The sequence below is a fragment of the Carassius auratus genome, chromosome 1 (assembly GCF_003368295.1).
Source record: "Carassius auratus strain Wakin chromosome 1, ASM336829v1, whole genome shotgun sequence".
Lineage (NCBI taxonomy): Eukaryota > Metazoa > Chordata > Actinopteri > Cypriniformes > Cyprinidae > Carassius > Carassius auratus.
In genome coordinates, this window is record NC_039243.1 from 34,343,653 (window position 1) to 34,356,294 (window position 12,642).

Consider the following 12,642-nt stretch of genomic DNA (forward strand, 5'->3'; position numbering starts at 1 on the left):
AGAAAAAGAAAAAAAAAGGAAAAGAAAGAAAACTCCTAGCTAATATACCAGTAAATATATGAACTTATAATACTCTAATCTTAAATGCAATTTATTACTGAACTTACTTAAAGATAATAAACACCTAAATATACTAGGAGACAATTACCCCAAATTACAAGATGATAACAGACTAAAATCAACTACGCTAGAAGATAATGCACTAGCAAGTAGCCTACACTAGACTAAAATATATGAGCATGTTCGTTCGGATGTAATGCAGCAGTCAGAGAGAGCTGACTATGCAGAAGAAATAGCCGGGAGTGAGTAAGACAGTCAGTTTTCTCTTCCCGGACAGCCAGAGATTTACCCCGCTGCTTCAAACCTCCCACCCACTTCTGTCCCGCTCCAGTCCCGGAGGAGAGTCCGACACGAGCGGATCTGGAGCAGCGGAACCCGCGCTGTTCTTCTGGATCCACCGACACCGCTTCTCTCTCAGCGGCGGGCTTCTGACGCTTCACACGCGGGGGACGAGAGCCAGAACCACCGCGCTGCGCTTCTTAAAACCAGTCTGGTTCTCTTCTTAACGACCAATGACTGCCGGTGACGTTCTCCCTAATAACACTATCGGTTCAAAAGTGAGGGGACAGACATAAAGTTTTGAGTGAGTTTAGAGAGATTGGCGCACAGAAGAGCAGAGGAAGAGGAGCGCGTCCCCCACATGAGGGCGAGAGCCGACTGAACTTCATTCTGCCATTCACACAATATGAAGAAATGGTGAGTCTGAGCTATCGACACATGCACTCTTTACCATAAACCTCATTAATGACACGAGCAAACATTATCTGATGTATAGCGCGCGCCTCGAACCGAGCTTCACGCGCACTTTAATAACCACAGAAACATATGCGTGAACAATAGACGAACTATTCTCTCTCCTAATGACTCAGTTAACTGAAGTTTATCCAAAGTGTTAGTTGGGCATTTTAATCAGAAAATCAACCGCCTTCAGCATATTCACAAACTAAAGTTAAAACACAGACAGCTTTACCTGGGGATTGCGCTCATCTCACTCGACTCGTGCTTTATTTCTCTCAAATAAACACTCTTCAGGAGTGCACAAGTCCCTTTTGAGTAAAAGCACATCAAAACATAAATATAGAAATAAATCAAAATGATAAGGGTCACGTGAAAATCGTTGACACTATAAACACATTTAAAATCCGTCCACATCATCTGTGCTTTAACTCAACTATAACAGAAATGTATAGCATGCACTAATATAATTGATGACAAATCCTAACGTTTAAATAATATCCTAAGTATTCTTTATAATAAGCAACATGCAATGAGTTATCATCAAATCAAATAAAATGTATTCACCCAGATGTTTATGAATTATAAGATAAAATGAATCAGCCCTCAATTTCTTTCTTTAAAAAAAAAAAAAAAAAAGTGTTATGATATTTTTATAGGCAGCATTCATCATGGTTTATTTTGAATGTAGTTTTTCTACATTTCTCAGCTGAGCAGTATAATAAATGCAAACATTTAAAAAGATAATTTACAGATTCCTATGTAACCTGTTAGTAAAAAAATATAATTTCTATTATGTTTTTTTATTTTATTTTTTCCTGTGTGTGTTACCGTTTATTGCTTTAATTTTGCTGAAAAGAGAAAGTGATTTGTAAAGGCATTTCAGTCTCAGAGAACACAGAGACAAGAGGAGATATCTCTGAATATATACAATCAGAGGAAAAACATCTCCTGTTCCTTTACTTCAGGTTTTATGAGGTTTTTATAAGGGTTTTTTTTTTTTGGTCCTAATCTCAGCGGCTGTCTGTGACGGGGAACAGTTGTTCAAAAGTGCTGCGGTCAAGAATGACAATTTGCATTCCAAGAGTGTCATCTGATGACTTTTATCTGCACGGCTCTCCTGACTTGTCTGAACACTTAACATTTCATCTGGTCCGTGTCAAGAGTCAAACGCAGTTATGTCCCCCTTTCTCCGTCTCTTTCTTTCTCTTTGTCTTTCTCAGTCTCAACTCCTCTTTTCCTAGAAAAAGAAAAGGAAAGGAAGAGCATAGGTCCAGGGCAGGAGTATGGGAGTAATGAGAGGGTGTGTGAGAGAGAAGGAAGGAGGAGGTGAAACCAAGAGTTGCTTTCATGTTACGGCGCAGTCGAAGGCTGAACTTGTCAGCTGTGTTGGTGTGATTCTCCAGGGGCCCGGGCAGAGACTGAGAGGAGAGATGATGCTTAGACGGTTCAATAAGCGCACGGACAGGTAGCCCTAGTGACGTCCCCCGGAGACATCGTCTTAATGAAGAGCAGGTCCATTTAGCCCTGTGTTCTCTGACCCTCCGCCTGCTCACACACACACACACACACACACACACACACTGCTCTCTTCAGCCTCTCAGTGAGTCGTGTTGGTGAGGCATGTAAAATGCTCAGTTTCCGAGTGGAAATCTAGGATTTAATAATAATAATAATAATAAAAACAATAATAAATAGACAGACTGTTTTGTAATGTGTGTGTCACAACACCTGAGAAACAGCGAGAGCACCCAGCACAGAATCTTAATTAAATTGCTTGTGACGTTTAATACATTTGTACGGTTAGAAAAGGCATTTTCTTCTCCTTTGTCCAGCTGTATATTGTTATAAACAATGGTAACTTGCAATTCCTACCTTAAAGAGCTATTAATGCCTAAATGAACTCTATACAATTATGTTAACATCCATTTTATACCTTAATCATATTCTGTTTGGTAGAAAAACTATTAAAGAACAACTACAATTACACATACAGATGCAGAGATTATTTCAAAGCATTTCATTTATTTTGAATTGCACTCTGTATTTTCTAATGCAATATCACAATGTATAGTTATCAAGAAACATGTTTTTTAAATAAAATACAGGTTTTTTCTTGAAACATCAAGAAATGCAACAGAAAGGTTTTAAGTACCAGAGACATCTCAGAAATGATGAAATGTTTCTGCTGTATGCACACAATAACATCAGCAAAGTGTCCAACACACACTTTTTAAATTAAAATAGCATATTTAAATTTTTCCGCAAAAAAGTGGTATTGCTGTGATTCACAGCCAAGTGTGTTTTGTTGTGGATTATCAGTAAATGTTGAGGTAAAACAGAAATGCTGGAGTGTGTCAGCTGCTAGACCTGGATTGATGACCTGAGGAAATGATAGTTTAAGGGTAACCTCCGCTCTCTTAAAGAACTAAGACAATAATTCACTTCTGTTGGTGGAGTGAAGCGCGCTGGGCCGGGGATGTTGTGGATCTACGAGCTCGCACAAACCAGAAGCCTTGCAGTAACTAAAGTACTCAGTGGGGAGGTGTATGATTATTGTGGCTGATTTATTTTTTATATGGAGGTACTACAGAATAAGATGTTTCACATTGTGTCGTACAGAGTGTGCTGGAAAAAGAGGAAACAATGGGATTTCCAGAAGTGCATTTGTCTTTTAATAAAAAAGAACAGGGATAAACCCGTTTAGCGACCCTTTGAGGTCTGAGGAAAGGTTTGATTAAAAAGTGTCACTTCTGACCGAGCTTGGAGCGGAGCGCTGAAAGAAATAAGATATGACAAGATAAGTGCTAGGTCTTAAATAAATCCTCCAGAACTGCACAGAGTCGATGGATTATATATAGTGCACATTAGAAATGCATGTTTTCTCTCCTCTCTGCAACTAAGCTGAATAAACAACAATTGTATTATTCGATTTTCATTTTTTTTGTTTATTTCTTCTTCCATTTTTTTAACTTCTCTATATGAGTGAAGCTCTTTGGAGTAAATCGAGTGAGTTAGTAAAGTTGAAGATCTTAAAATGTTACATTTATAAATTCACATTATGAAAATCCTAAATTCCTAGTGTTTTAATAATCCCTTTTCCTGGTGTTTTTTTTTATTATTATTTTCAATTTACAGACATGTTAGGAAACATTTTGTTTTATTTGTTACTAACTACTTACTCTAAAAGTGCAGCTTTGAGTTCGTATATACTCTTAAGGTGTTTTGATAAGTAATGGCGTAGAAGTGTGTGTGTGTGTGGAGCGAGGGACAGTGCAGCTTTGAGCCGTGTCTCTGAGAGCTCTTTCATGTGACTGGAGCATTCCACTAATGCAGTCACAGCAGCGGTGCACAAGACGAGACATGCGTCCCCTCGTCTCATCAGTCGCTCTCTTTCTTTCTGTGACCTCAGCATTTATCAGAGAACCCTGTGCAAAATTCCTCTCAGCATCTGTGCAGTGGGGGGAGCGAACATGTTCACACACACACACACACACACACACACACACACCGATGTTGGGTTTCCATGTTTGATGGGTTCATTCCAGAGGTTTAATGGTTTTCCTACTGTACAAACTGTATTTTCTATCTCCTAACCCTAAACCTGCCCCTCACACAAAACTACAGGCATTTTTACAGTCTCAAAAAAATTCATTCTTTATGATGTATACGCTTGTTTCCTTATAGGGACCAAAAAGGTCAAAATGTAGTACTTTTACTATCCGTGTAATGTAGAGAATACCAACACACACACACACACACACACTGACTCTCACATCAAGTCCCTTAGCACAGATTATTTGTGTATTTCTTGAATAAGTAGTTGCTTTGTATCTAAAATACGATCAATATTATTTTATTTTAATGTTTTTATTCCGTGTTGTTTCTTTCTATCAGTTTCATTAACATCAGCTAGGCCTCTCTGTCTGAGATTGAGGGAACAATAACAAAACAGCCCCACTGTCACCATTATTAGATTCCTGCTTCTTTACCAGGCAACCTCATATTAAAAGAGAGAGAGGGAGAGAGAGAGGGAGAGAGAGAGAGAGAGAGAGAGAGAGAGAGAGAGAGAGGGAGAGAGAGGGAAATGAGCCGTGGATAGAGTTTGCTGAGTGTGTCAAGGACATGTGCCACATGTTGATAGCAGTGAAGAGCAGAAGAGCAGGGTGAGGAGGACACAGCGAGGGGGGGGGGGGGGGGGTTACTGCTAACACAAACAGTTAGCGCACAAATTCAGTTTTTAACTAGTGTCTAGATGAGAGCGGGACGCCCGCGCTCACAGGACGGACGTGTACACACGTGTTTCTCTTCTTCTGTATGGTAAAAAAAAAAAACAGCAACAAGTAGCAATGTACCTCTGCATCTAGAACTGCGTTTATATCCCTGAAATCAGTGCTCACTGGCTAATTGGGGCACGTATCAGTCGTCACACCTCAAAGCTTTAATAAGACTGCGTTTTATTGCGAAGAGCTGAGAAGTTTTTAACTATTTTCATCAGACTTTTAGCTCCTCATTTCATGTTGCTCACATTGGTGACACTCTTGCTTCTGACCTGTTCTCATTGATAGCTGTTTTATACCCTGAAGACTTCAGTAACTGATGAAATAATCCTCAACAGATCATTACTGCAAATTTATTTTCCAGGAACTGTGTGGAGAAGAATTTTGATTCCTTTTAATAGGACAGTGTTGGTTATACTGTGGCTCCTATCATAGAGCACAAGATTGAATTAAACGTATAGAAGCATTTGGAGGCATTACACTTGATGTATTTATATGATGGTCAACATTATGCCACAAATACTGTGTTCTGAGCTTAATTTGCATTGGAATAGACCTTGAACTAAGGGAAATAAAAAGCAGCGTTTTAAACTTTTAACTTGACATTACTTTTGGGCCAATATAAAGTTCTTAAATCGGCCGACCAGTGTGAGGTTGTCTTTGGCGTTAATGTTAAAAGACTACTGAAGCTACTCCTGTAGAATAATATGCTTTTCTTTAGCACATGAAAGTCCTCTCACAGATGTTTGGAGGTACGGTCAGTGCTCATGGACTCCCATGTGATTGCTGTTTTCTCTCTGAGCCGTTCTGGAGGATGTGTAGATTTATGACAATGGTGGCATCATTATAACTCATGCCACTAACACGAACTGTAACCTGCTATTCATCCAATGATTAAACATAATCACGTATAGCCATAAACATGAATGATTTGTTAAGCAACTGTTGGTTTCCAATAAATTTCTTGAATTTCCAAACTACAGTAAAGATTAATATCTTACCTGGAAAGCCTTGGGGAGAAATGCAATAAAGCCGTTTTTCTTTATTAGGTCTTTTCTCCTGGCCCTCTCTTTCTTTCTCCTTTGCTAGATGCCAGTAACCCAACAGCACCCGAACGAAAGCTACAGCTCGGGCTCTAGTGAGGATCCTCCCTCCGAATGTTTCCCGCTATGAGACACTTTTTTAATTTCTTTATAGATATATAACCGTGTGCCATAGTGAAGTGAAGGCTGCTAATCGATATTCTCTTATTGGGTTTGTGGTTTTGGTCAAATATCTCTCTTGGTTGTGCCTCAGGTGAGGGGCAGCAGACTAATAAAGCATGTTGTGTCTCAGGGGCAGAAGCAGGGATGAGTATGGATTAGTCAGTGTACCCTTCCTGTGAACATACAGTACAGCTCCGATCTGGAGCTCTGTCTCTGTATGGAAGGCTTTATTCATGTCCTAATGGAGCAGAGAGTCAGCACATGTCAAACAGAGATGAAGGAGGTCTGCAGAAATGCTCTCCTGCCTGTATGTTTGTCCTTGGTTAAGTCGGATTGCCTGTGGCCAGTCCTGTGTGGCTGGTGTCTGAGGAAACTTATGAAAGGAGCCTTTCTATTCAGTAGCTCTGAGCTTAGAGATTAGGACACTGAACTGTGCTGTAGAAACATTTATGTGTGTTTAAGGAGCACTCATTGTAAAGGGTTTACTGATGTGTATTATTAAACGTTTATGTGCTAAAACACCAAAAAGGGGTGTCTTAATAATATATTCAGATCTGGACTGTGATACCTGGATTTTCCTCTGTTCTTTTGAATTCACTCAGATACACTTAAATAACAGCGCAGAGACACAGAGAACGAAGGGGAAGTGAGACGCAAAGAGTGCCACTCGCACAAGCTGTTATTACAGACTGGAGCACCCTGTCATAAATACTCATAATTAGATGCTTCCAGAGCCCTAATAATTTTACCATGTAACACAAAGTATCTTGAGTGGCAGAGTCACTTTCCTCTTTATTTACAGCTGAAGTGAGCCTGTAGTTTCTGTTTCTGTATATAAGCGGCTAATGGAAGGGTTGGCTAGTACAGTAGCTTGGCTGGTGACACCCTGTATGATTTCCCCTTTCAGCGGTGTCGTCTGAGCAAGCCCTGCGTTCCTGTTTTCACATGTAAACGCCACTCTGTTCCACTCCAGCGCCTCAGGCCTCTTTTATGAGCCTATGAAAATTTCAGCTGCCCTTTTGACTTGAAAAAGAAAAAAAAGTGCTGCTAAAACGCTTGCTTTTTTTAGGCCAAAGGACCTTCATCAAATATCATTCAACTTAAAAACGGGGCTTTCATACCAGTTTATACCTGTTTGCAAGTATGCAAGATGTAAGTTCATTTCTCAGATCTTGCTGGCCAGGAAGCCCACATTAAATGTTAAGAGCATGTTGGTATGTTAGCATAGTGCCTTTGTAGCTTTCATCCAGCATGTCTTTGTGAAGCTTTAGCTGAAGCAGTCCAGGAGTTCCCCCGGCTCCCACATCAAAGCTTCTGGCATCTTCTGTCCAGCCACAGTCCTGCTAGCCTGTAGAGTGCATTAGCTCAGAGCAAATGTAGCATGTTTGGAGCGCCACACAATAATGCTAGCAGAATAGTGGCAATGTTCACGTTTTGTTACTACACAAAAAGACAAAATTCTAATAAAAACAAAAGAAGATTAAGGAGGAAACAACAAAAAACATATTTCAGGTCAGAATTTTGTACTCAAATTTGGGGCTGAAAGAGTTTAACAATGGTAGTGCAGCCCACATTTTCTACACTTGTGTGTATTTGTGTGCCTTAACTAAACAACGACAAGTGTGCATTCACCAGGATTTTGTCCACTGATTGGTCCTCTGGGTGGTCATACTCAAGATCTCTGCCTCAGTTTTTTTACTATGCAAAGAAAAATGCTGATTAAACAACAGGGAAACAACAAAAACAGAAAAATTAATTCAGAAGTTTAAAGAAGGTGGTTGTAGTGTGCATGTCCCAAACATGAGTTTCAGAGTATACTCAGAAACAATAGAACGCAATGCGGGATGCAATGATGAATGAAAAACAAAGCATACCCCAGAGATGTTTCCTTTGTCACGGAAGATCTAACTTCATATGTTACAGTTTAGCCTTTGAGTTGTTCAGCTTGTCCATTTCTTTCCTCCCGTGGTAACTTGACTAGGCCAGAGTTCTTCATAAAGCACTAGAATCTTTCCATGTCCTCTTTCATATCAGTGTGGGTGCAACACTGTATCTCAGAGGCCATCGAGCTTGGAGAGAACATTAAACCAGTGCTGGTCATCTTGCTCTTCAGCAAACATGTCTTTGTGCCCTTAAGCAGGGTTGCAGCTGAATGGCTTGCTACAAGACTACATTACATAATGGGATACTTCAAATAAACAGCAGTTGATGTCTACCTGAAGCCACGGAAACTGAAATGGCACTATAATCTGGTATTCACTGAGGCTCAGCACACTGATAGTTTTCTGACATTGCATGTGCATTCATTCATTCACAATGCCAGAGCAAGAGGTATCCTCTCGAAAACCATTGTATTGTGTAAGGCAGTGGTTCTCAGAATTTTAAGCCAGCAACCCCTAATGTAAGAACGACAAGACCCCATAGCATACACAAACAATAAACAAAACAAATTGATTTAAGCCATTCATAATATTTTAACTATATTTGCTATGGATCAAATTCATTTTGGCTTACCTTTCAATGGGTTGGGTGGACTTTTGGGGAGCTCAAAAGCTTTATCCGTGGCCTGATGGTGGATAGAGCTACTCGCAGATCATTTTCAACATCAAGACGTGATCGGTATTTATTTTTTATGTACGTAGCAGTGGAAAAATTAAAAAGGAAGCAGTTCATCAGTTGCTGCACTGGATAGCTATCTGTATTCATCTGCTGGAATAAAGTTTTTAATGTTCGATCACTGAACCATTAGACTTTGGAGTGAGAGAGCAATGATTCGTGCTGTGGGCCCATCTTGGCTAGTAGTTTATCCTATCAATTTATGTATTTTGCAATATCATGTACATGGCGAGCGAGAGCAGGACAGTCATAAGCTCATTGGTCCCAGTAATATTACAAAGGTCTTGATATGAGCTTGGATTGAATTTTTTGCCATTCCAAATCCAGCTTGCATTCAAACAGCAAGCTCTCTGACAGTCTGATGGCAATATTCTGGAATCAAGTGCCAATCTAGTTTACCGTATGTAAAGGGCTGAAGTCATTGTTGGAAATGATTTAAGAACATTTTGTTATCTGGAACCCAACATTAGAAAATGTTTATGTAACATTAAAAAAAGCTTATTGATACACTGAACAACATTTGGCTACTTCCATAGAAGGTTGAGTGACTTCAGCCTTTTAAAGTGGTAAACAGAAGACAGCATTCAACAACAATTCAGACTCAGTGTTCCACAGAATTTAATCCAGCATTTGTCTCTGTGTCCCAGCTAATGATCTCCTTTGTGAATTCATACAAGACAAGAAGAGTGCAGACCCAACCAATAAAACACGATACAGTACACAAACGACTTCCTTACAGTCTAGAGGGACGTGATTGCAAACCAAGTGGACGTCTGAGAGATTACATTTCTTTGGAAACCTACAGTAAACAGTTCAGAAATGTTCAACTTTAAATGATGGGTTTCATGTTATTTGGCTGTGCAAAAACCACAATGCAAATGTATTTATGAATCCCTATGACCAACTCTGAATCTGTCAGTAGGTTGCATCGGATGAGTCTTTTTAATCTTGCCGTCACCTACAGGTTTCCTGTGTAGCCTCTGGCAGCTTTGCAGTCATGTGATTTAATGTGGACTCTGTCTCATGGGCAGGCCAGGGAGTTGTACAGTTATGATTTCTGAACACACTCACATTATAATCAGTGTAAGGCTTACTTTAGCCCCTAATCCTTAAGTGGATAAGCTAAGCTTTAATTAGGCTAATCAGCAGTATAATTAGCTCCAATTACATTTTATTGGCCAGATAACAACATATCTTTAAGTGGGCTTAAACAGCACTGCAAAAAGAATGCAGTGGCATCTTCACAATCTTTTCACAACCCCTCTCTCTCTATATCTGCTAAAGTGCATTTTTTTTGTTTAAAAGCTATGCCTTTTTGTCAGTTTGCTGTGATGCTGTCAAACTCGCGGACCAGGTTTGTGCTTGAGTTTACTGTGGATCACCTTGACAATCAGGAGGTTCACTCATGTGCCATGACTTGACAGCGTGTCAGCAGTTTGGTCACTTAGTTCATTAAACCTAGCGAGATGTGCATTGGTGCATTGAGGGTGAACCCAATCCCAGCCTGACAGCAAGATGGTAGGTCTCCAACTTTTAAGTGATTCTGGAGGATTCCGGAGACACAAACTGCTTTTGTTTTTCTTGCTTGCACATTGTGACTTCTGGGAATTATAGCGTCTCTGTCTCAAAAACCACTGAATGAATGTGTGTTTAACCTTTTGAGGCTTACTGTGGGAAGAATACATCTATGCACAGCTTCACTGAGAAAAAATTATGAAATTCATAAAACACCGTCTATTCTTTCTTCGTGTTTGGTTACACCATCATCATATAATAAAATCAGTGTGTGCAGTGTTTGTCCTTGTAGAAAACTAGGATGAGCAGCGGGACAGGATCTTGTCAGTTCTTTATTGGTCACTGCCAAGACAATGAGAGCTGACACCACTGACTTCCTCTGATAATTTCAAACATGTCGTAAGTTGACTTTGGGTCGGTAGAGCCATTAACTCAGCAAGGAGTTGAGTCGCTGCGGGTGTTAACACCCACCTGCTGAAAGACTTGGGCTCTGTTCCAATAAAAAATTTTATGCCCTTTCCTGGCTAACTTCCCTACGTTTTGCAGACTCAAATGTACGTCACTGCTTACGATGCTGCAGTACCCACTACTGGTGGAAATGCCCTAATGATGCCCTAATAAACGCTATTTTAAATTTTGTTGTTTATGTTGTTATTTTTTTTGGCCTGTATGCATGCCGTTGTATAAAATATATTATTAGAATCTATAATATATATTATATCTCTAATTAATTAATCTATCATATACTAGATTTATGTAGCGTGGAGTAAATTTAAGTGTGATCTGCTGTGGTGTCACGGTCGGGTTGCATTGTGGTATATGGAGCTGACTAAAGTGTACATAAGAGTATGCTCACTCTGTCAATCAAAGTTGAGGGGTCAAGGTTGTCCATAAAAACAAAGTGGAACATACAGTTAAAATGGCAGTGAGGATCCCCTGAGTGGGAAGTTCTTAGGGTAGTTCACAAGTGTACAGTATATCTGAAAATCGAAGTGGATTATACTGTCTATATAAAGAAGCTGTCATACTAGACGATTTTTGACTGTTGATTTCAAGCTTTTTTATATAGTCACTGGAGGATCAGAGAGAGTCCATACCACTGACTCTTGAAATCTACAGAAAAACTGTATTGCGTGAAACCTGCTTTATATGGACACTTTATGCAAGCTGCAACACACACACACACACACACACACACAAAAACTTAACTGAACCTATATAAATTAATGTGTACCACAAAAAAATGATTTGTATGAGTTATATAAGGCAGAAATTGCTCTTTGAGGTAACGATTGCAGGTTACCACTTTTTACAGTATACATATGCTTACACGTAAAGCTACTACATATAATCTTCACTTCATCAATTTAAATATATTTTCAAATCAAAATCAGGCCAGGTTTGCTACACTCAAAGAGCATTATTGTTGGATAGATGCATCTGTAGTGTGTTATCAAACATAAACAACCAGTTTGGCATCCGAGGGTACAAGGGTAACATCTGGAAACTATAGCTGATATCTCGTCCCTTTCACCTGGGGCACAACAACCTGATGCACAGGGTGTGTAACACAAAATTTGTAAAACCAGCCAAACAAATCTGTGTTTACGTACTGGACAGGGATTAGGTTGTTCACATTTTAAGTAGCTGTCGTATGCTTTAACATAAGGCAGATCTACCGCAGAGCCTGAGCTCAAGTAGTCTGCTTGAGTTTAAAGCCCCCCTCCTTTATTCTGTGTGTGTGTGTGGTTCTGTTTGAAACAACTTCAGCAGGCTCCAACACTGGTTATAATAATGTTACAGGGAAGTATCACATAGCAAGTAGCACGGACCAATCATTTACCCTAGGCTTTCACAGAAGTTCCAACACTTTTTCCACTAAACCAACAGACAAGGAGTTAGAACTCATCCCCAAGAGATGAACAGATGTCTGCTAGTGTGTACGCATTCGAGTGCACACAAACATGCTATTTCGACTTGGCTGATGTCTTTTTTACAGTTGCGACCACCATCTGGACGGCCCCGAACACATCCCAGACCCCTCTTTTCTCTCTTTCCCTCATCCTGCCTTCCTGCAGTTCATATTTCAGTTTGCTCCCAGGAGCTCGCAGGTCTGTGCCAGACGGAAATTTGCTGAGGTTGCAGGAGCCCCTCGGAGGCCACACAGAGGAGGGACAGGCCGGGAACAATCAAGCCCAGTGCTCCTGCCTCTTCGGCAGCCTGTAAGGCTG

The 12,642-nt window shown here is 40.1% G+C and overlaps 1 protein-coding gene across 1 annotated transcript in view; it reads left to right on the forward strand.

Annotated features, from left to right (window-relative positions):
- Positions 1-251: 251 nt before the first annotated feature.
- The window catches only part of LOC113108623 (zinc finger protein basonuclin-2-like), a 128,865-nt gene continuing 116,474 nt past the window's right edge, over positions 252-12,642 (forward strand). The window contains 1 exon segment of the mRNA XM_026271847.1: positions 252-756. Within this exon segment, the coding sequence (XP_026127632.1) occupies positions 754-756 (3 nt within the window). The 5' untranslated portion in view covers positions 252-753.